General features: G+C 37.8%; 2 protein-coding genes across 2 annotated transcripts in view; both read right to left on the reverse strand.

Moving 5' to 3' along the window:
• Positions 1 to 10,792: 10,792 nt before the first annotated feature.
• Positions 10,793 to 11,419, reverse strand: FGFBP2 (fibroblast growth factor binding protein 2). Its single transcript, XM_075041020.1, has one exon. It carries the CDS (start codon positions 11,417 to 11,419, stop codon positions 10,793 to 10,795), a length of 627 nt encoding a protein of 208 aa, XP_074897121.1.
• Positions 11,420 to 14,769: 3,350 nt separating this feature from the next.
• PROM1 (prominin 1) overlaps positions 14,770 to 24,457 on the reverse strand; it is a 65,177-nt gene continuing 55,489 nt past the window's right edge. Inside the window, exons 19-28 of the mRNA XM_075041032.1 lie at positions 24,233 to 24,325; positions 23,042 to 23,095; positions 21,449 to 21,529; positions 21,289 to 21,357; positions 20,651 to 20,743; positions 18,983 to 19,098; positions 18,262 to 18,285; positions 17,814 to 17,882; positions 15,693 to 15,733; positions 14,770 to 15,465 (exon numbers count right to left, since the gene is read on the reverse strand). Of these exons, the coding sequence (XP_074897133.1) occupies positions 15,715 to 15,733; positions 17,814 to 17,882; positions 18,262 to 18,285; positions 18,983 to 19,098; positions 20,651 to 20,743; positions 21,289 to 21,357; positions 21,449 to 21,529; positions 23,042 to 23,095; positions 24,233 to 24,325 (618 nt within the window). The 3' untranslated portion in view covers positions 14,770 to 15,465; positions 15,693 to 15,714. The remainder of the gene's footprint in view (positions 15,466 to 15,692; positions 15,734 to 17,813; positions 17,883 to 18,261; positions 18,286 to 18,982; positions 19,099 to 20,650; positions 20,744 to 21,288; positions 21,358 to 21,448; positions 21,530 to 23,041; positions 23,096 to 24,232; positions 24,326 to 24,457) is intronic.

The following is a 24,457-nucleotide window of genomic DNA, read 5'->3' on the forward strand; positions in this document are numbered from 1 at the left end:
CTGATGGCCAAGCTACACTGATACCACCTTGGCTCCATGCCTCTAGACCGCAACAGCTACCACAGCAAAGACAACAAGAAGGTACAGTCACAGTTGTGACAACTCCTTTGCTGATTTAGGTTACTACATTTGAAGAAATTATTTCAGCTACATGGAAAAAATTATCTTGGGCTAACACAAGCTATGCCTTCACAAGTCATGTCAGCCACCGTAGCCTGACCTATGTGCTGACAGGACTAGCCATAAAGTTTATCCTCCATAATCTCTGAGTTATCCTTGAAACACAGTATAAGCATCCTTTAAATGGACTTGGGCTGTAAGGCTCAAGAGCTCACATCTGGAAGGGGCTCTGAAAAGTCCTGCCGAAAGCTCAGCAAGTCAGAAGAATGACTATAACGGTCTGTGTTTCACAGCTACTGTGTGGGCTGGTAGCTCTCAGCATTTTCACACTTGACTTAAGTCTGTGAAAGCACAGAGAAAGGAAAAAATGAATGGACAAATCTTATTTGCCATTTTCCTTTTACTGAAATCAGCATGTTTGGGTATATAGCAAATAGAATCCATTAACAAAGAAAAATGTTTCTTGACCCAACTTTCTAAGTTCTAGTGCAGCTTGTTATGGTTAGCAAAAGCTGAAAGGACACACATCCCTCAGCATTTATGATAGATTTAGGGTTTGCTCAGTTAACCAAGAGAAGATATGTCTCCGACTCTGTTGTAGTGTTTTTTCTTGGATCATTTCTAACTCTCCAGCTCCTCCATGTGGAGATCATTAACTAACAAGAAGGTAATAATCCTGAACACTAGGTATTAATACTTTTTTTAATAGGTTTGCAGAGAACTAGCAGTATTCGAAATATTTAGGACATTTTTTAGAGGTATTCAACCTGTTCAGCCAGAAAGCCATTTTCTGAAAAAGGGTGAAAAGCAGTGCAGTAATTCCATACATCAGAATGCCGCTGCTAATGCTGTGGCTTTACAATTCCAATTCTACTTTAAATTACCATTTTTCCTCTGTTATCACATGAATTATACAAACTAAGTTTTTAGTCATGTTTAATTCTATTTGTTCCTGTGTGTCTGTATAGGAATCTTACATCTATGTCCTATTTCATGTTATCAGAGAATTTGGGGATTTTCTCCTTTATGTTGGTAAAGAGAACTTAAATCCTGCTTAACTAACTTGCTGGTTAGGAACAGGTCTGAAGGCTGTATCCAGTAAAGAACAGCCTTCCCATAACCACTTCCCATACTGCCTGTCCACAGCCTTCAGAAACTCAGTCTGAGATTATTTAAGGCAATATTTAAAACAATTATTTAAAAGATAGTGAAGATTTTCTGTGTGTTGATGATGACACAGTCCAAATGACTTCATTAAACACTAATAAGCATTAGGCTTGGGGCAAACAAAAAGATAAGAAAAGAGAACCACCTGATACTCTGCAGGAATTTTGGAGAGTAGATGCTGGCACTCATCATCCCCTTGCATGTCTCCAGGAGGAACAAAGGTGGTATGAAGAGAGACTCTATCTCCCCTGCCCACTTTCACAGCTGAACTGGAAAAGGCCACTGTTCTCAAAGGTTGCTCAGATAGCTTTCAGTTATCACAAGGATACTCAATGTATACCTGTACTTACAAAAAGTTGTCTTTTAACACTTTTGATTAAAGGTTTGAGGTTGAATAGGAAATGGAAGAAAATATGGAAAGAAGAGAGACTTCAGGTGCTGCTATATTTGGCCTGCAAACCACCCTTTTAAAAAATGTCCAGTGGTCTGAACCCACATCCACTACTAATTAGTACAAGAGTGCATCTCACACACGGTAAAGCAGTCTTCCCTGATGCTTTTATAAGTATTTCCTTAAGCCAGGCCTCAGAATAGGTAGAGACAGTTGTGGGATTCTTTCTGTTAGCTCTGGTCAGGTTTTGACCTGTGATCTTAAAATAAATGGAGCTAGCCAATTCCTTTTGAGAGCAGTATTTTATAGCTTTTTGAAGCATAGTTCAGCTCACCAAAGAAACCTTAGTCCTTCCTTGTTTCAGCACCACTAACACCCCAAAGCTGCTCTGAACTAGGATAAGCTGCCGATTGAACTGTTGTCTACAGCACAAAAGGGCTCGCTGGGTGTCCCACTGCTATGCTAGGGAGTGAGATGGGGTGCACCAGACAGGCTTCTTTCACTCCACCATTAGGCTGAAATCAAGAAGAAAAATAACATTTGGACAGTTTCTGCTCTGAAAGAACAAGAAGAGATTTTTGAAGACAAAATTTATGAAATTATCTCACAAAATAATTTCAAAACCGTGGTTTATTTTAAGGATGGCATAAACCAGAATGACTACAAAGGGCAAAAGCAACCTTTTACATTGCTGTCTTCTTGCCATGTAGACACCTGTAAATTTTAGTTTTGGAATAATCAGTGAAACCTTGGCATTCTCAAGGGCCCTTTCCTGTTAACCCATCAATATGTACTCTGTTCCTTCAGCTACCCCAGACCAGTTACTTACTATTTGTACAAAGCTTTTTTATATATAAATACACAGACTAGGTTTTAAATGTTGTTTTTGTTCCTCTCCTTATCAGCTCTTTCCTCCCTTCTCCGAATCATTATATTCAAAGTAATGAACAAAAAGAACCAAAGAGTAATGGTTTTAATTAAGTATAAACATAACTAGACCAGAGAAACACTGCTGCATTCAGATGGGAAATTTACATTAAACTACATGCTGGCACACATAGGCAGGTCTGTATTCACCAGGCACACTATATATATTAATCTGCACTTTGCAGCATGACAGATTTACGGTTGGAAGAACTAATGAGATGCAGAAAACAGATATGCATGCAGATAAAATTGTAAGCAGCAAGACCTGAGAAAGAGATGGAGTTTGCGGTGCAGAATTTCATTATTGTATCTATATGCATAACCTACTGATTACAGCCACAGTAAAAGTGTGTAACGGGCTGGCTCTGTTTGAGAGACCTCACTGCATATTTAAGCTGGGGCCTGTGAGGGATAGACTTTCTTCCCATGTGTGTACTCATCTAGTAGAATTACAAAAACATGTTAAATTTTTGTTTCTTCTTAAACACACACCTAGCACTGTTGAACATACTAGCTTCTGTTGACATCTGCTGTGAGAGGTCCCCTTACACATCTCTGTTTCCTAACCTTTTAAAGGTGGATAACGATACCTGTCTATGTTAGAGAGATGCAAGAAAGTTACCCTTATATTTCTTTTTTTTTTTGCAAACAACTTGAAATCTACAAAAAGAAGGCAATGTGGAAATAAATTGTATTACAATTTTAAACAATTTCTACAACTGAGAAACTAACTTCTACCTGAGTTCAGTATTCTGTTGTATTCAGTTTTCCTTTCCAGGTCTACAGGCTGACAAGTGATGCACTTACACAAGGCTGTTGTAGAACGCACACTAGCAATTAAATTGTTATATGTGTCTTTAAATAGCAACACTTATTTTTGTTTTGAATAACTTTTAGATAATGCAGGAGAAAACATAGACATGATGATATGGAAAATTAATTACCTGAGGATTTCCTTTTCAGATTGATTTCTTCCTCTCTCTCAGATACATACAACGTGCCTTTCTTCTCACAGATGCTGAAGGCAGCCAGTTTTCTGCACTGCTTTCTAGTCCTTGAGAGTATATTTTCTTTGCTCATGTAAATTATGCTGAAGCTGCAAAGTAGTCATATACTGCTCTTTGCTATTTGAGTTCAATATGTAGATGTTTAAAAAGGCCATGATATACCCAGAAGAATAATTTGTCTGGTGGTAAGGATTTAAGTTAATCTTTAATTTTGGATCCTGGGTTCTTTACAAGTCAGAAACACTTATGACACAATCCTCTACAAAAAAAATTATTCATACTGAGGACGAAAAAAAAAGTTTGCCTGTTCCATCAAATAACTGCGATTGATCTATTGTACTTCAAATGAAGTATGTTCCTGCCAAAGGACACTGCTGCTGCTGAGGTGAAATATGTGGTGCTCTATAAAAAGTTTTATAGTTCCCTAAGCTGAAGGAAAACAGTGTTTCTGATTTCGTTCAGTTGTTGACTCACCCTGAGCCAAGAAGATGTCCATACACCATGCCATCAGTATGAAGCAAAACCAAAGGCTACTGAATTGATTCCAACGACGTAAAAGACTTCAGGCCCGAGAAGCAGGGGAAGCAGATGGCTACAGATGATGTTCCTTGTTGGTGCTACTCAAAGGCTCTTACCTCTTCTTGTCTGGTATATTGTGAAAAATATCTCCTGTCATCCTGGCGTAGCTTACCTTCGTGGCAGACGCAATATGGATTTCTACGGACAGGTTTTAACAGGTCTTGGAACACCTTTCTGATGAGAGAAAGCGGTGCGGGATGGGTCATGGGGGACAGCAGTATTTGAGGCAGGTCTTGGGGAAGGATGGAGAACTTATCCTGATGAACCACGTCTCCACAGCCTGCTCCCAGCATCCACCCTTGGGGCAAATCCACCAACCCATGGCCCAAGTTCACCAACACAACCTGGAAGACATCAGCGTCTCTCCCGCTCTAGCCTTTGGCGCCCGGCAGGCTCCTGCCAGCCACACCTCCCCTGAGCACTGCCGCTTCCAGCTGGGCTCTGCAGAACAGCCAAAACGCCTACATCTGCCAGCAAGTCACCCTCCTCAGCACCGCTCAGGGCCCCAGACCCACAACCCAACCCCAACACCACAGCAGACAGTCCCCCAGGGCCTGCACAGCCTGCCTCCACCTGGGCCACGGGCTGCTCACTCGGGAGATGACCCTCACAGAGGCCACGCAACTTTTTCCCCACCCAAAACCAGGTGCTGCTCAAACACTTGAGCTTCAGCTTCGTTTGTGCCACCTGAGGCACCAAAGAGCCACGGCGGTCTCAGGTAATGTTTTCTGCACACGGATGTGGAAGCCCTACCCCACGCTTCCCTCCTCTCACCTTCCCACCCTGACCGGGTCTCCTGCGTTATCGCGAGGGCATCAGACAACCTTCCCCAGCTGCAAACACGAATTTGTGGATTCCCACGTTAAATTTCTGGAGCGTGGAAGGCGGGGGATCATCTCAACACCTTGGTGACGGCGCCCACGTGGCCTGTGCCTGCCTGGAAGGGGTGGGCACGCCAGAGGGGAGAACAGCGGGCAGCACTCCTGCCTGCCGGGCTGTTTGGGCAGAGGAAACGGCATGGTCCCTCTGTCAAAGAGTTCAGAGCCTGAATTTTGCTCACAGTTTCCTTCGGTGGGAAGTTTCTAGCCCTCTTCAGTTCCCAGGCAAATTCTTCATTTTATTACAGCCACGTTTGTGGGGAGGGCCCCCTCACACACCATGTTACGCTGGTCAAGACAAATAAAGGGGCAACCGATTTCACCATCTGCACATTAACTTTTACAGGCGGCGGCAGTAGCGACAGAGCAATGCAGTTTCTTACGTCTGCATCCAGCAGACCTAAAAGGACACCTCTGTTTTTCCTCCTGACTACAATCATTGTAAGCCCAGAGGCAGGAGGAGCATACCATGGGATGGATGCCTATGGCGAGCAGCCGGTTATGCAAATAGTTTTATAACCTGCCGAGGAGAGGGAGGCAAGGAGGGGAACATGAACTTCTGCTCCAAATCAGACATTAGCTTCATTTTTTTTCTTGCTCTGTACATACTGTAATATAGCTACTCTGGAAATTTAGCACCTGGCCTCCTGCCTAATGTTTATGCAGTTAACTTTGTATACAAGATGTGAAAGTGAAATAAATAGGTTCTCAGTATGTCTGATATGATGTGTCCATGAGATAACACCAATGTCCTGTCATCGTACTGACTGCATCTCTTTGGCTTTGTTTTCTTATTCCTGTTTTTGTGTATGTATCGCATACTTTTTGTCATTGTAAAATGATCTGTGAAGTCTGATGAGAGCAATTCTCGTTTGTAAGGGGAAAAGCACAGAGAGCCAAAAGAAATCTCCTGTGCTGCATATGACTTGTCTTCAGAGAAGAAAGCAGACATTGGGAAAAGTAACAGCAAGAGAAACAGAAAAAAGAAATCAACAACCATAAAGCTCCTAAAGAAGCAGGAATGGCAACAGGCAACTTTGGGAAGTTTTAGTTTTTCCTTTGTCATCTTATTTTTGTGGAAGATCTCTGTCCCTAAAACCCATGCCATATCAACTGCAATGCCTATTGAGAAATAATGAATGCAAACGTAAGACTGCAAACCATGCCAAGTATGACCACACAGCATACCTAAACAATTCTATCAGAAAACACCAGAGTGCACTACTGCATAGTTGAGATGATTTACAGGCAGACTAAGGAACATTATTATGGAGATGTGGATTTGGTCTACTTTAACACAAGTAACCTACACACTGCAAATGGTGATTTTCTTAGTTTCAGATACTTGATTTTAAGGCAAACTGACCTGATGTTCTGTGTTCCTTAACACCCAAATTTCTTGTTAATTTTCTCTGCTGTCAAAACCAGGCTAAATAAAAATAGGTCCCAAAAGACAGAGGCACTGAATGTGAAGTTATCCATGATGATGCATTCGACTTAAGGATGGGATGTGCCATCAGAACATACTTAAGAAGATCATCTCTTGTTTGATTTGATATAGTTAGAATGGGTGATCCACGAGCATTTTTTACACTTTAAGGAGACATAGATGCTAACAGAGGTGTTCATTACTAAATAACCAGAACTTTTAAGCTTTCTTCCATGTTTCCATTGTAAAGCATAGAATCATTCAGACCAGGAGGCACCTTGGGAGGTTTGTAGTCCAACCTCCTGCTCAAAGCAGGGTCACAGTGAATTCAGACTATGTTGCTTAAACTTTGTCCAGTTGGGTCTTGAAAAGCTCCACTGATGGACGTTTCAGAGCCATTCTGGGGAACCTGCTCCTGTGTTTATCCCCCTTACAGTGACTGTTTTTCCTTACACCAAGTCAGAACCTCACCTGTATCAATTTGTGACCATGCTCTCTTTTTCTCCTATCACAAAAGTCAATGAAGAGCCTAGCTCCGTATTCTCTATAGCCTCCTCATACGTATATGCAGGCAGCTATTGGGTTCCCCCTAAAGCCTTCTCCAGGCTGAACAAGATCCGTTCCCTTGGTCTTTCCTCACAGGAGTGTGCTCCAGTCCCAACCATCTTGGTGGCTCTCCATTAGGCTCACTCCAGTCTTTGTTGGATCTTAACTATACGTGTTAAATACACATCCTTTTATACACACGTTCTCCAAATGCATAATTTTGCTTTTCTTGGAGGCTTACCTTGTCAAAGTAGTGAATACTCATGATGTTTCTGTAAGTACCTAAATGTGAGGATCTTGCAGCAGGTAGACTACCTCACACTGGACTGAATTAGCAGTAGAAACAGCGGGCCTGCGTATTAGGGATCTCCCTGGTTGCAGGAATCCAGACAAACATTTTTGCCTGCAGCTCCTCTGTCAAGAAAATAAAGACAACTTCCATCTCCACTTGAGCAGATTTCCTGAGGTACTTATGTATATGGGGACTAACAGGTTAACCTAAAATGAATGAAACAGCAAGTTTCATTCATTCACAAGGTACTTGAAGATTGCATTAAACTCACCACAAACACTACTCAATTCATCCTTTCGTTAATGAATAGCACTTTCATACCAAGGTGACTGAAATGTCACAACTGTACATCTGTAGTGCTTAACACAATTAAACAGTAATGTAGCTGATACAATCATGGCGGTTATGCTAAGGTGGGGTATTTCAGTTAACATCCAATTTTCAAACATTTTGAAACCAAGATCATTCTAGTCAACTGACTTGCTGAGGGTACATAGTGTTGCCTAATGAAATGCAATCCCCGCCATGCATCACCTTGGTATCGAAATTTTCACCTTTTTGTAAAATTTAGTGCTTAACTATATATTTTGGATCCTAGATATTTTACAAAAAGCTTTTCATGAAAGAGGGGCCACTGGTGCAAGACTATTTGATTTCTAGTTTCCACTTCAACAGTGAAGTTTCAGGTGGTCCTTCCAGACAACACAGTGCCAAGCACAGAGCCCTGTGCAGCAGAGCTCTGCTCTACTGAAATGAGATAAAGAGTTCCCTAGGAAATAGCACACTAGCAAGTATATATGACATTTGTCCTCTACTAAGCAGAATCAAGGATGGCTAATCAATGATGATTTTAGACTGTATCATCAAGAGTTCTACAATGTGTCAGACAACTTGGTTGCCTTCTGTGCTCAGTGCATATACACAGAGGAGGGCATGAAGGGGAACATTTTCTTTTGCTGAACTGATGAAACCTCTGTTTTCTCCTGCTATCAGTATGGTAGGTGACTGATTCTCCCAGACTTCTCAATGCTAGACATAGTCTCATTTTTTAGGTCATTACTGTTGTAGTGGATACTACTTCAAAATATTCACTCTGCAGCGTGGATTTTGCATCATACAAAAGAGGATTTTAAAATATTTGAAAAACACATGTCAAGAAAACCCTCAACCTCCCCTTAACATTTCCAAATAGTTCCCAAATATCACTTTGATGCCTTTTGAACGTTTGCAAATCAAACAATTCACTTATTTTTGTCAGAAATTCACATAATAGGTGTACTACTACATTTTTTACTCACAGCACAAGAGCCTGGCAGGGGTAACTGAAGTTACAAAATGAAGATTAACCACATTAGATTTATGGCTGACAAAAACACAGACTTGCTTGAGCTTGCATTTTTTTTTAATCAGCATTCAAGCTATATTTCTGCCTTGTACATACAACCCTCTGCACTGATCCCTTGTTCATTACTTGCTATTCCTTTCCATATATTTCAAGAGGTTTGGAGACAGAAAATTATTTCAAGTTTTTTTGGTACAAGGCACAAAGTTTAGTGCTTGGACAGTCACGATCTGGAATAATGAAGTGAGAATTACAAATCTTTGAGTAAAGCTGGAGAAGTACTTACGCGTAATCATGCCTTGCAGAAACTGTTTAATGGCAAATATGGAGCACTACTAATTTCTGTGGTACAAAATTTTTCCAGTTATATCCCTGCTGCAAAGCTCCCTTGGGAACAAAAGGGATCATTGTTAAAAAATAGTCTGACTATAAATGTGTTGTAATCTCTGACAACAGGCTATTAGGTTTTGCTTTGTGTTTTGGCGAGATTTATGCAAGTGCCCAAGTGCACAGATACGAGATACCTTTCAGAATATTTACTGAATGCAAACATTAATATTACCACTAACAGATCCTAATAACACTGAACTCTGCAGATGCATCACAGATGAACACTTCTAATCTGCTATGTTTAGAAATGTATTCTTATTTTACTCTTTTATTTTTCCAATCTTTTTTTCCTTGCTGGCTGAAACTTATACTTGTAATATAAACACAGTAACATTGAAAATATTAATATTAATGAAAACATGTTCACAGTGGGTAAGTAATGACTCAGACCTGTAACTTCTCTTACATGTTCTACCAACAATCTCTTAAGAAACAAGTATCAAATACCATGACTATATACAAGTAGCACCATTTAAAATTTTAAGAATGCACACTGAGTATGTTTTCAAAAATCTTATTTTTATTGTTTGCACTAACTGTAGCATCATTTACAGCTTTCACCTTTAACAAATTGAAGTGAATCAGCACAAACAAAAACCTATTCAAGGTCAGCACTCTTAAAGTGGAACCTTGGTTACATAAATGCAGTACACCTTGGTGTGTAACAGACCTAGGAACAGTTAGTTCATTCTAACACTTTAAGTACAGTCACTCCAGTTTCATGCATTTTTCAGGGCTGTTAAAAAGTTTCATTTTAGGGGTGCAAACAGAAAACAGCTACAAGATTTATAGAGATGACTAATTTTTAAACCAGAATTCTTACATCTAAGTTATTAAACTACAGCACGGACCCTTCTTCAGCTGTAAAAATTTTGCTCTGCAAAACAAAAAAGAAAAAAAATTAGTCACTTTGCCGTATTAAACACAAGTAAGATCATTAGCAGCCTGAACCCTTGCTGGCTCATGCTGCATATATTCCCATTTCTGTCAAAAGTTTGCCAGGTTTAGTCACCAGCTGAGCTGAAATGGAAGTGGGTACAAAACCAATCACTTCTGTGCAGGCTTTGCCTTTTTAAATCCTGGCTGAAAACCTGAGACTTACCAGACATTCAATCCCCTCTCGCCCCTACAGAAAACAGACCCGCAAACCAAGACAGTCTGTTTGATTTTACTCATTTCTGCAAGTTGTTTATGAACTAATTTTTATAACCAAAATGGTTAATTACTAACTAGCAGTTTTGACGAACAAGCTTTATCCTCTCATTTTCTGAATGTAGTTTTAAATTGTTCTAGCTGATGCATTTGTTATTGGATCTGATACATTTGTTATTTATCTTACTTTGCTGGCTTAAATCCAAAAGTCAGCACAAGAAGGAAGGAATAACAGAAGGCCAAAAACAAGCCCAGTTCAAACAGTTAGAACTAAAATATCATAGGCATAATAACAGATAGGACAAACACCTCAGTACATAATAAAGACCTCACAGGAGGCCATCAGGGAGTCCCAAACTAGTAGCCATCACTGGGAGTTTAGGCTGTCCAGCCTTTCAGAAGCCACAGTTACAGGCTTTGCCACATTAGATTTCAGTGACTGAGCCTAGAACCTCCCTCTGTCCACACCCCTGAGAGACCCTCAAGATTAAAATAAAACAAAACTACAACAGGATTACTCTTAGGTGTATTATGCTGTGCTTCAAGATGGGAGTTTTACCTGAAGAAAATCCTTAACCTCTAAAGATGCCAATAATGTAGGAGCAGAAACCATGCAGGGATTCCCAGCAATGTTCCCGCGCCAGTTTCATTGCTTCCGTTTCGTTTTCAGACCCTTGACCATGTTGGGTTGGTTTTATAAGAGGCAGTATTGGAGGTTTCCCTAGTTTCTTAACAGAGCTTTTCCCTGCTCCCCTCATAGAAGTGGAAGTTTTCTGGACTGATTTGTCCTGGTTTGCTAGATCTTCTGGCTCCATACCAGCAGCTATTTGCTTCATGAGAGCCTCTGTGGGAGCCCTTTGGCACATGGTGGTCTTCAACACTTGTGTGGATTCACAAGCATGCGGGAGCTTTCTAAGTTCCGCAGCGATCTGATTCCAGTAAATCTTTGGATTGTTTCTGAAAGCACGACAGACTGATGGCTTGCCAGTGAATTCGCACCAGTAGGACATGCCTTGGCTTCTGCATTCAATTCTAAGCTTCATCTCCTCGTCCCCACTCATGCTCATTGTGCAAACATCTTTGGTTTTAGTCCGAAAATTTATTTCTTCACCATTGCTTCTTTTCTTTGGCTTCACCTTCTGTCCCAATCCTCCCATGCCACAGATCACTACTAGGAAAAGAAGAGCAAAACTCTTCATGATGAGAGGAGTTGACTGAGATCCTTGAGCAATACGATCCAAAAAAGTGAAAGCAGTAAGTGGCTGCTCACAATTTAAAGGCTTGGTGCACAAAGAAGCCTCTTTCCAGCAAAACATGGGATGCAAAGTTGGTTTGTTTTTTTTTTTTTATAAAAATAATAAATCACACTTCAGTAGGCATGTACCCATAATTTATAGCCTGAAGGAATGTCAAATAACCTGTGAACTCCCAAGAAGGTAACAAGACAAATCTTGTAAATGCAGTTAAATACAGAATGATAGTTGTATAACTGAGAAGCACATTCCTATCCAGGATGAACATGTCATATTTGATTTTTAACAGATATTTTCCATTCTCCAGCTGCTTTATAGCTATCTTCATGCCAGAGCTTGTAGGACCATATTGAAGTAAAAACAGATAGAAGTGCCAAAGCAATCTATTCAGCTACATCTGGATGATTATAAATTTGTCCTACTAATAAAGGCTGATTTGTGGAATGCGTTTTCTGTGGATTTGCACAGTAAGGATGCAACTTTAGTACTTCATTTTGTCAGCACATGACAAGCAGTGGGGACATGTGGAAGAATCACATTCTTTGAGCCATGAAAGATTTTTAGACTTGCAATATTTAAGCAAGATAAGGAATAAAGCTTTAGCAAAGTAATGTATTACAGGCCTAAACATAAACCAAACATTTGGAACTTTTTATCATCATTGTCACACCATGGGTTACTTTCAGCCAACAGAGCAAGACAACAGAACTAGATTATCATAGGTCTCAGCAGCAGGGAATAGACCTCAGAGCATGGCAGACATATTTGTGCTTTATCACCTTTCACTTTTTTGTTTAAATAGCTAATTTCTTGTTGATAATAAATGAGCTGTAAAAACACCATAAAACAAAGGCAAGAGAATTGAAATATTTTAGTGCAGAATCCTGTACTAGCAGTTTCTGCTGCAGTAACTAAAAGTAGAGCTACGGAAAATCATGGTAACTCCCTTGGCATTCAGGAGATCATAAGGAAAAATCCCTCCCATGCTGTTGCAAGCCACAGTACTGTTCTGGCTAGTAAGACCCCACTAGGCACTTCTTTTGAAGATGTGTATGCTACACCCAGCCTGACCTGAACAGCTTCTGGAAGGCGTATTGTATTATTTAGGTATACTTGAATAACTGTGTGGTGCTAGAAACCCTAGGCTTAAGAATGGCCATACATAATGGAATACAACACCATTCTGTATACCTAGCCACTCAAAAGGTGTCACTAAAGAAAATACCAAGGCAAAAACATTCAACAAACAGTGAGGCAGAACAAAAAAATAAAATTGCAAAAAATGCTTGTCTAGTACTTGACAATAGAGTCCCTAGCTGCTGTGGCACCTCAGCTAGTCTAAGAGCTGCCTGCTTGAAGACAGAGCTACCTGGAACAGCCATTCTGAGTAGCCTGAACCTTGTTCTTCCAGTGAACTTATCATGAAGTTCACCATGACTAAATATCATTTGACAGAGAGAACAACATTGTTTTCTTTTCATCCCCTCTCTAAGGCTATTTAATAACATTTTTAGTAGAGGTCTCATTTCTAGCTTCTTGCCATTTATTCCTCCTGACTGTCTCTTTCAAAGCACAGTGGTGTGGCTCTCTTGTCAAGTCTTGGGAGAAACAGCAATGGTACATGCCTACTTAAGATTTACAACTCTCTCTTCTGTTGTTTTCTGAGGAGTCTTCTCACCCGTCATCCAGCTAGACAGAAGAATCTTGTTGCCCACCTCACACTTCATTTCAAGGACTTCAAATCCCTACTGCAAGCACTCTAAGACCTCCTAATATTTGACAAACAAATGTATTATTTACACTTGGTTATGCATGACAGCATTGACAGTTCCTAGATTAGAAACTAAAGGCATTTCTCTCTCTTGTTCTAATAATTGTTAAAGAGTTCAAAACAACTTAAAAGTTACTTCATACCAGTTCTGAAAGCTTTTGAAGTGTAATGAAAACAAATCAGACTACAAAGATAAGGACAAATACCAAAGCTTGGACTCAAGAGCTCTGGTATATTTATGTATTACAGTTAATATGTTACTGCCAAGCGTTTGTCTCACTCCCATCTGACATTTGTGTCCTCTCTCTGCCTGCACTTCAGATGAAACAGCTCAGGGTTTGTCATATCAGTGGAAAACAATTGTCCTTTTACAAGTTAAGCTAGGATGCCAGCAGTGAACTATGGGAGCTGAAGAACTGGCAAACATTTAATTCTGCTGTCCCTACTACAGAAACAACACCTTGAGCACTTGCAGGGTATGTGGATATCCTCCACAACTCATTAGCTTGAATCCTACCATCTTTGCATAAATCACATCCTTTGTGGAAGTCGGAAGCTCCCTCAACCACAGTCATTGTTCTTTCAGTCCTTCCTGCTCCAATTCTTAGTCTCTTAGGTTGCTTAAGCTAAAGTCATCAACAAAAGTCAAATATAGCAGAAATTTTTAATCAGGGTAAAAAAAATTCATTTTCGTAAGATTTTAACTCAGTGCAACTCTTCTGAGTCAGGTCTACATAACAAAACAATTGAGAATCAAACGTCAGGTAGTTAAGCAAGTTCTTTTTTATTTAAATGAACTGGGAACATTTTCTCAAATTAAAAATAGAAACTTTTAAAAATCTGCAGTTCTGAACATTACATATACACATATGCTACATACTGTCAATTAGAAATGTTTCCATTTATGACCTAAAAATGAAAAACTTAAGGTTATTCCAGATCAAAGACTGGTATCACTTTTCAGTATTTCCTTAAAATTTTATGAATGATTTACAGGATTATCCCTACTCCAGGCCAATGAACTTTGTTGGAAACAAAGTTAACAATACTGATATATGAAGAGACACTATTTTAGATCAATGTACCCAATTACTTTACCTGCCAACAGGTTTTATACTAGTAACATAGATGCTTTTGGTCTTGTTGATGAATTCTGCTGTTAACTAATTCAGCAACGCAACTGTATGCCTAAATTCAAGGCAGTAACTCTTAATAGTACAAAAGTTAACTCCAATTGCTAAATATATTTGAATTTCAATATTGGAAATCATATTTTGAAATTATTTAGCAAAAATATTATCACTGCCCACTGAAAGAGCCACAGCTTAACAGTGATACTATTAAGGACATTACAAAAGTGAGTGTGAATGAGGAAAAGGGAGACAGAGAATGTAAAGCATTCTAAAAATCACCAACATATGACGTCTCTCATGCTCTTTTTGAGTACTACTGAACTCTAGACAGCTTAGCTTTTTCGCTATATTACGCATCACACACACTCCCAACCCTCCCACCCAACCAGTTTCAAAACAAACTTCTCCAAAAAGTCCCTTTTAGGTCTATACTGCAAAACCCACTAAATATTAAATAATTAAAAAAAGAGGGAGAAAACAAAATTGCAACTGAACTTTTCAGAGACACAAAGAGACACTGTGGATCCCATTACACTTCAAATTTAGTCCAAAGTGGTCATTCAAGAGCACCAAATAGCAACACTGATCATGCTGGTAAATTCATTCGTGAAGAGTATTATACAATATTAAAATCTTAACTAAACACAAGTTTTAAGAAAAATGTATATACAAAAGTCTCTGTATACAAAAATGTATCTTTATGTAAACGTTTATGTATTGTATTTAACACAAATCAACAATTTAAGATAAGAACTTGACCAACTGTCAGAGGATTGCTACGCAAAGGTTGTTAATCTAATTAATTTATATACTGTGATATAAGGTAGAAAGCCCAGTGTAAAAAAGTAAAAAACAAAAAACATTTTAATTCAAGCCTTGAACAGTGGTATTTGAGAGGCAGTGCCCTGATCGCAAAATATTCTGTACAGTAGTTTATGGCATAACATTCAATAGTACATTTGGGATTTACAGTACGGGTGACATAAAACAAGTGGCTCAGGATTTTGGAAGATGAATGCAAATGCCAATACACTTGGAAGAATAATGATATATTCCCGTAGAAGAATCTTGAGCCTCATTTATATAGCCTGGAAATAATCACAAAAACAATTCAGGAAAATTTGATGAAGACAGAATTACTATGTAATTTAAGCAGAATGAAGGCATAGATTTTCATATGAACATCAATATGGTTCAATAATTTTTTTTTATTTTTAAACCTTACAGTACTCATGTTACAGAAAGCAGAGCAGCCTTCTTAAAAATAGTAAAGTAGTAATAAACCTAGAATTGACTTTAAAAGCTTATTACTTACCCCTTAATGTTTCCAGTATGTGTTACCACTGTTCCACAGAGCTATACAAGAAAAAACACAAACCAAAACCATCATTTTCTTTTGCCCACAAATGGAACAGAAATACCATGTCTAACTAAGGAGAGACAAGCTCAGTTGGCATAAACTGTTCTCAAGCTTTTACCCATTTAATCAAGAATTTTTCAAACAAGAGGAAATAGATTCATGGTTTTCTCTACCAGCCTTTCTGGTTATCTTTGTTTCATGATAGAAAGAAATGCTTGGATTACCTATTCAACACACCACTCCTTTGAGAACTTAATCCAGCCTCCAACTCTGCTCTCACAAAAATGGTGGCTGCATTTGAGGATATTTCTATCTTCAACATGTATATAAAAACACCTGTGTGAGATATCTATACAAATATAAATATACCTCATATAGATCTCACACTTGTGTTTACATATCTTATATTTATAAAGAAAGATATTTGCATCTCTTTCCAGCAAAATAATCCAGCTCATTTTGAAGGACAAAAAAACACCATATGGGAATCTTTACACCTGCAAAAGTACAGGTGTACAGAGATCTATACAAAGTTATTTTTAGCAAAGTATCTCCCAAAATAATTTGTAGCAAATGAGAAAAAGCAAGGATAGCATAAAAGTGAAGAGTTTGCTGAAATGAAAATTAAAAACAAGACTCTATTGCTATGGGAATCCCAGACTGAGAAATTCAAAGTATGTATCTCATAATTAGCAGTTTTTCAAATTATCTCAGTTAGCACATCAGAAGACAGCATTGCTTCAAACTGAATCCTTACTTTTTATTATGGAAGGCCACTGAGTAACTTAAAATTTAGGAAAAGGAAGTCAGGACTGAACTCATAGGTCTTTGTTTAAAAGATTACTGTATGTTAGTAATTTTTAGCTTATTCAGGAACACTGTATTAAACTATTCATCAATCACTGAAATATCACAGAAAACGTGCTATGAACCTGAAGAGTATTAACAATCATACCAAAGATTCAAAGATCAGAAAGGGACTTCTAAGGCCTGGGCAATTATTAGTTTCCTCTCATGTAAAATATCAGAAGTCCTTAAAACTGAGAGTCCTTAGATATGCCAGTGCAGAGTACTTTTGAATTAAACAGGTAGGTTAATTTAGGGAGTACCCTTCATTTGCAGAACAGACCATCGCAACTGTGACCATAAATATCACTAAAAACATCATTATATATAAATACTTCCTTCAAAAGGAAATGTGGAATCAAGATTTGGTCAGTAAATAATTATTGTAAAATACAGTTCTAATAAATAATAATATACAACTAATCCAGCCATAAAATCTGGCAAGACTTCCAAACTTTGAGCTCTCTTGCTATTTACCTATTACTGAAAGAATACTTACTTCTCTGCCAATACTCAACCTATACTTTCAGTCATGAAGTTGCAAGTTAAGGCACAGTGAGCTACACATTTCAATCATAAATTAGATCCTTCCTTAAGCAACTTGGATATTTTGCAAACCAAAATATTGAAGTTGTGGGACATGCTATGTTACCCCTATGGAAACTCAATGTCTCACAACTAGCTAAGGTTTTACAGCACAGGAGTTGTAGAGACAGAAAAGAACCCAAATCGCCTCCTTTTTAAACACAACCTGAATTTCTTGTTTTGTGATGTTACATTAGCAGGAACACCCATTTTCTCTGTTCATGTTTTCTGCACCTGCCTTTTGCACAGGAAAAGCTCTTCTCACCATCTAAAAAATAAAACAACTCAGGAGTAGGAATGCATCCCATTCTATCACTTTCAACTGCTATCAGGATATTTTAATATGTTTATCAATTTAGGACCACCCACTGTCCTAGATAAATACCTAATTACCTGGATTTTAAGATCAAATTTAGGAAATTGCTTTGTAAAGTTGCTGGAAATTACTACAGTATCTGCTGTTATGTAAAAAATATTAAGAAATATAAATCATACAGCATTTTCTATAGTGAGTAATCATGCAAAAAAACCCATAAATAGATAATGAAGTGATTCACTTTAAAACGTGCAGAAAATTGGATAGGTTATTAATATAGTAGATGAAGTAAGGACACATGAAGGCATGCAGTTGCAGACTTGGTTTACCTTGTAAAAACAGGATTGTGTATACCATACAAATGCTCTTTATGATAACCATTATTACCATTTTCCGTACTGTAATAAAATAAATACACCAAGAAAGACCATGTTAACTATAAGATGCACTATGTACACTATGGCTTCTAAGACATGTACATGGATGATAGTATTATACGCAAAGATAAAATGTGTCTGTACAATAGAATTTAACTTTCCCTTTGTAACACTCAGGAGTTACAGCATAATTATAATTTTACATTTTTAATACTTTTATACTCTCCAAAAATTAATTAATTAATTAGCTATTCTTTTTGAGCTGGATATTCTAAGATTATCTATAAAGTCTGGTGAAACATAACATGTTACCTCTCTTGAAGTAACAAGTTACATTAAAAATATAAACCCTCCCACCTGAATAAAGTAATTTTAACAAATACCAGCAAAAATGTCTTACGTTTTCATGGGTATAGTTTCAACACTAAAAAACACAGAAAAGGAGGAGTAATTAACTAGACACTAATAAGTGAGTAATTTTAGCTGTACATGCCTGTTTCTGCTCTACTGACTTGTGAACATGTAATGAAAAATGACCAGTATGAAATCTGAGAAATGCAGTGCACAGGCTAACTGAACAATGAATGAGCAAAACAAAGACAAGAAAAGAAACAGTAAAACCAAAACTGATAGGAAAATATGTAAGAACAGTTATCATAAAGTAAAATGCCAAGTCCCTGAGACAGAGGAACTGCAATTGAAAAAGGAAAGACTGGTTAGGGATAACTAAGACAGTAAGAAAGTAAATAATTAATTCAAGGAGATTACAAAGCAGGCATAATTCACCTTAACAGGTTACTTAGCAAAGCTAATCATTTGCACATTTGGAAGATATTTATATAAATGCTGTACACAAAGCTCTGAAGATCTCATTCTGAAACAAGTTTCTCAAAGTCAGAGCTGGCAATATCTGCACAGAATCATAGCAAGTCAAGGCAACCAAAGCCCACCTGCATGAAGCACTTTGCAGGCGTCAACCGAAACCTGCAGTATTTCACAAGCACATGCAGTTCTAATCTGACAGCCCAGAAGGTTTAAGGATTATAGTGCTTTCACGTGAAATACTAGAAAAAACATTTCAATCCATTTGCCATTTAGCTTACTTAGGAATACATACTTACTCATCATACACATCCTCTGTATCCATTCTACGATAGTATTTGGAGAGTTTTACAGCAAAAATTATGGCAGGAATTAAAAATATCGAAGAGCCTCCCAAACCAAACCAGAAGGTATTCTGTAACACAGCAAAATCCAGGAAAAAAAGATCACAGAGAAAATTTATCAGAAAAATACTGAATCCTTGCTTGATATTCTAAGCATTGTTACTCAAAGAACACAGTAGAAATTAGTGGCACTGGTCTTGTGGACTATCTGAGGCTCCTTGTACTAATGTGGAACAGGGCACGTTAAGCAATCCCCACTGTCAGTGTGAACTAAAGTAAGAACACCACCATCTTACAAATGTAACCAAACAGGAATACCTCCAAAGTTGCTCAAAGCTATGCAGCCATAGTGCCCTTAAGTTATTTCAATGTAGTCAAGTCTTGAGCTAGAAAGTAATTTTGTGTCTCAGCATTAATTTACTAGCCACATTATTTCTTTTTCCATTCTTGATATTTTGAAGTATTTGTCTGTCTTGTGGTTCTTGTCAAAATCTGAGTTTCCAGCACTTTTTCAAGGTACTTTTAAACTTGCTAACTGCAGCCTGTTTGTGTAACTAATTTCATTATCATACAGTTGAACTGAGTTATCACCAGGTGTTAAAATGATGATTTTTCAAATTTGATTTGTATTGGCTGGAGGCATTTTGACTTATAAATGACTCAGCTAAGTTCTATCATCAGGAAAATTGTGGTCCATCTTCCACCAGATGGTTAGTAGCTACACAAAGGAGAACAGAAGCTCTGTAACATATGAGATAATCAACGGCAGGTTAGGAGGTATCCATGGTTAAGCATTATCAAGGTTAAGCATTTCATGGTTAATCATTATCAAGGTTAGAGTGCTTTGGCTTTGATTGATTACATGCATTTACTGGTGGCATGATTAGGACCTGGCTAAAAATGCCATAAAGCTAAATAATAGGTAGGAGATGTTTTAGGTGGTTTCCAGGCACGTGGTTTCTTATCCCACTTTTAATACATGCTGTCCTTTTTCCAAGCTCTTTTGGCAAGTCGAAAAAAGCCACTATTACCCTTATATACTGCTACCAGTCATGCTCAAAGTCTCCCCTGTACAGGAATGAATCAAGATCTGTCTGCTACAAGTCAAGTGATAAAAACCTCATTCAGGTTTTCTGGATTCCAGGAAAGATACCTGAGAAAATTTTTCCTTGGTATTTCTCACTCACTTCCTGCCCCCGCCCCATCCCCTTAAGTTAGAAATGGTTACAGCTGAAACTTCAGTTCTTTATGCTTTTCCATTTCAAGGTGGTTCAGAATCAAGAAATCAAACTGAAACCCACCCTGTCCAGAATATTTATTCCAAACCAGTAGTACTGTATTTACTTTCCAATTCAAGTTGGAAGAAATTTAGTTAAGAACAGTTAATTTTACAGAATTGTTGCTAACAGAAACCTAAGTTTAATGGGAACCTAAAACAAGTCCAGCACTGGTTTGGCTTTGGACTAGATCCAGATCAGAACATTTCGTCCTTGCATAACTTTGGATGTGATACTTTATTATCATACTTCAGAATAGTCTAGTCAGAATAATTAAATGCAGATTTATGTTCAAAGAATTTCCCACTTGATGTCCCAATTTTGAGTAACAGAAAATATTTCTTACCACAGAATCTGTTATATAGCTGCATAAAAAAATATCTACTGCTGTATCTATCACATTGGCAATAGGCTTGCATGCTGCTACCTCCATGGCAATCTGAAAGACAGAGTAAAAAAAATACAGTTTGGAGTATCTAACAGAATAGAATACAAATCTCAAAACTTGCTTACAGTTACAGATACTGTTTACTAAATTGTTATCTCTCACCCTATCCAAATTCAAAATAAATTCCAGTGGGATATGCTATCAACTGATCATCTTTAAAACATCAGCTTACTTTCTCAAAGGCTGCAGCTGAAGAAAGACAAATAAAATAAGATGCTAATGACATCAATTTGAACTAAGCAGGGTAAGGCTTAGTGCAATATTAGGACAAATGGTAGATTTCAGGCTAGCCCTAGAAAAATGATACAATGTTATATTTGCATTTAATTCCAATCAACACAACTCATCATTTCTACTCTACTTCAAAGACAACAATACTGTTTATAGAAGACAAGTTTTCCCCTTCATAATAAGTACAAATATCTTACAAACTGAAACTATAAAAGATACTATCAAAGTAACATTACTATTATTTAGCTTTTTAATGTTTTTTTTTTTTAAATGCAGCTTCTCTCTATGAAGTAAATGCACCTTACCGACTCCTTGACCCACTCAATGTATTGCTCAAAGTAGCCAACTATGGTATCCATGTACTTTTTTGTCTCCTAGGAACAGACAAAAGTAAGTGAACAAAGTAAGAGAACCTCTATCTCCATGACATCATAAATTAATGTACTTTAATCAAGTAGAGATTACCTGGACAATAACTTGAGAAGCGTTGTTATTTATGAGAAGCTGAGCAGCATTAACAGCGCTAATGACATTTTTCACCTTAACCTGGAGAGGAAGAGACAGTGTTTAATATAAATAAATGCCTTTCAGGCTGTTACAATGGCTCTGCAGTCATTGACAGGAGCCTATTCTCTTGATAAACCAGAGTCACTGTCCTTTCAAAACCTGACAAAACATGCAACTCCAGACAGAACATGAGCTTGTTTAAGGATTCATGGTCATCTCACAAAATTCTCTCACTACTAAAAAAGGAAGGTATCAGTGGTTATGAATAATATCTTTTCCTGGAACCTATGTAACTAATTTATATACTAGATCAGCTTTCTCTTCCATTGTCTTTCCTTTCCTTAGGTGTGGAAATACTTTCGTCAATGTATGTATATACACTACAGACACACAAAGTGCACAGGAAGAAAAGAGTGGGCCATATACTATCACAACTCCTGATTACTAGAGTATCATTCTATACAGCTAGAATATGCTGCTAATCAATATCCAAAAGGATTGAGACACTTCAATATATGTACAACCCCATAAAGTCTTTCAAAGAACACACACAAAGGATAATGTACATACAGCCTGAAACTCTAGAGACATTTCTTACATATACTTAAGGGTCAAACATTTCCTTTTCTTATCAACACCTTTTATGGTTTCTTACATCCCCATCCAGGTTCAAATCACAGATTCTAAAAGAAATCTAGCTGGTCTGCTGCTGTGGATGGGTGAAAACCTTAATGGGAAGAAATGAAGTAGGTATGGCCCATCAAGCTGTTGTGACTATGACTCTTCAGTGCTAGCTGGTGTGGCTGGATTCTTGCTACCAGAGCCAAGGCAGGCTGGTGGCGACAGAAAGCTCTGCTGCCAGAAAAGTAACCATCCAGTTGCTTATTCTCCTGAGTCTGGCAGAGCATGAAGGCAGCTGGTCCCATTGTGGTGCAGGCGCTAGCTGCTACTTAGGAGGGAAACATGGGCAGCTCTGGGGAAGCCTCTGTACAGATCCAGGTTCCCATAGCAAGGCTGATGCTGCAGAAGCAGGAAGGTAACGAGTACAATGCTAACAAAACAGGCCCCAGTGGGAGCGGGACATTAGACAAGAGGTCGTTAAGGATGTGAATCACAAAGATCTCTTTTCTCAGTTTTATTTTTGTATTTTGTTTCTCAGTTGTTCCCCCTAAGTTTTGTATTTAAGGATTCTATAAAAAACAACTACATTTTTAGGAACATGAATAACACAATATATGGAACTGTACTGAAGTCTATTTTATCACATGACAATTAAGTTTACAATTCATACTTCAAAAAATATCCCAAACGTTTTGGGGTTTGGTTTTTTTTTTTCCTTCTCTCCTCTATAAGGAAGGGAAAGCCAGGGTAGAAAATGCTGTGCAGAAAAGATATCTAAATCCCTGTTACTACCTCAATGCATTACAATCTCTTCCAATAACAGAACAGCTAGAAATAGAAAAAGCTGTACTCAAAATATATGCCCTGCATATGTGGTGGATGGATTTAAAACACATAAAAATGTTCCTGTTGCCAGAAAGAAAAGCTTACCATAAGTTCAGACGATGTCCTCTTCAGTAACCTAATGCTCTGATTTAAAGTGCTCTATTAGAAAGGAAGTGGGGGGGAAATTCAAGCCATTACTACAAGTAACAGACCACCTGTTTTAACATTATATATGCATGCTTTGATCTTCTATAGATTATTTTGTTTCTAATACAACATATCAAATTATATATAGTAACAACAGTTGTATTAAAACTAATATATTGTGGTTTTAATCGTTGAATCAGTACTTCACTGACAGCACTAAGTAGTTATGAATTGTGTACTGGAAGACTTCAGATTTAACTAAAGTTAGTAGCAATAAACTGAGTAAGATTTATCTGGAGGGAAGAGAGAACAGTTAAAATCAGAACAAGCGTTCAGAGAATTCTGTATTGTGCAATTTCAGAAGGAAAAAAGCACTTACCCTAGCTTTAACGTATTTCTTGACAGTCAGTTTTGTAAAAGGAAAAAGAGATGAGAATAATTAGGAGTTAATTAGGAAAGAACAGCATAGAATCAGAGTGGAACAGAAGATCCAATGCTTTTCTGCAAGAGGGCTTTGATAGGGGTAGAAATACCATATCAGATGCTAGGACAAACTGAGAGTCTTCATGTTACATAGAGGAAAAATCAACAACTAGCATGTATGAGATTCACAGCTTAATACTATACAAATCACTGCCTGGCAAAATCAGGCAGAAGAAGCCCTTTCACATCTTTTATAGCACCAATAGAAAAGGTTTTTCTTTGGCTCTAAATACTATTGTCAGAAGTTTCCAATTCTAATACTGTTAGGTGATTGCTAACTCCAGGAAATAAAATGTGAAAGTGGTAACTGCTTTTTTTACTGAAGACAAATGGTAAGCAAAAAAGAAAATCAGTGATTTAGGATTAGAATTTTGTAAAGTTCTCCCTTGCTTCCCCTTTTATTCATATATGATCACAAATAGACACAGAAAAAACAATGGAGAAGAAAAAGGTCATGATTTTAGACAACATTATAAAGTAGTAGTATTTTAACTAGGAAAACTATTTACTAAACACATACTTTAACCAGGTTACTCTTCACTGACACAATGCAAGTGCGATCTGTGCTTATATAATAGCAAAAATCCAGCTTTCTAAACTGTATTTAAGAGATTTAGAGATTCGTATTTTCTACACATATGTTTTAATATTCCTTTAATATTTTACCATAGCTTGCTCTAGTGGAACGACTTGCTGGTTATGAATCATTCGAATGTTGTTTGCGTGTCCTTTTAAGGCATTTTCCAGTGCTCCTTTTGGCTGCAAAAAATGCAATTATGCAGTATCGTTCAGTAGTCTCAAAGCTTTCCAACAAAGCAAAAAACAATGAAAGTTGCACATTATACTCATCCACTGCAGAAGAGCTGATGCTAACAATGGGATATGGCAAAT

Source organism: Buteo buteo, chromosome 1 (genome assembly GCF_964188355.1).
Source record: "Buteo buteo chromosome 1, bButBut1.hap1.1, whole genome shotgun sequence".
In the NCBI taxonomy this organism is placed as follows: Eukaryota; Metazoa; Chordata; class Aves; order Accipitriformes; family Accipitridae; genus Buteo; species Buteo buteo.

Coding starts and splice junctions, on each gene's coding strand:
- FGFBP2 (XM_075041020.1), bottom strand. CDS start 11,419: ATGAAGAGTTTTGCTCTTCTTTTCCTAGTAGTGATCTGTGGCATGGGA.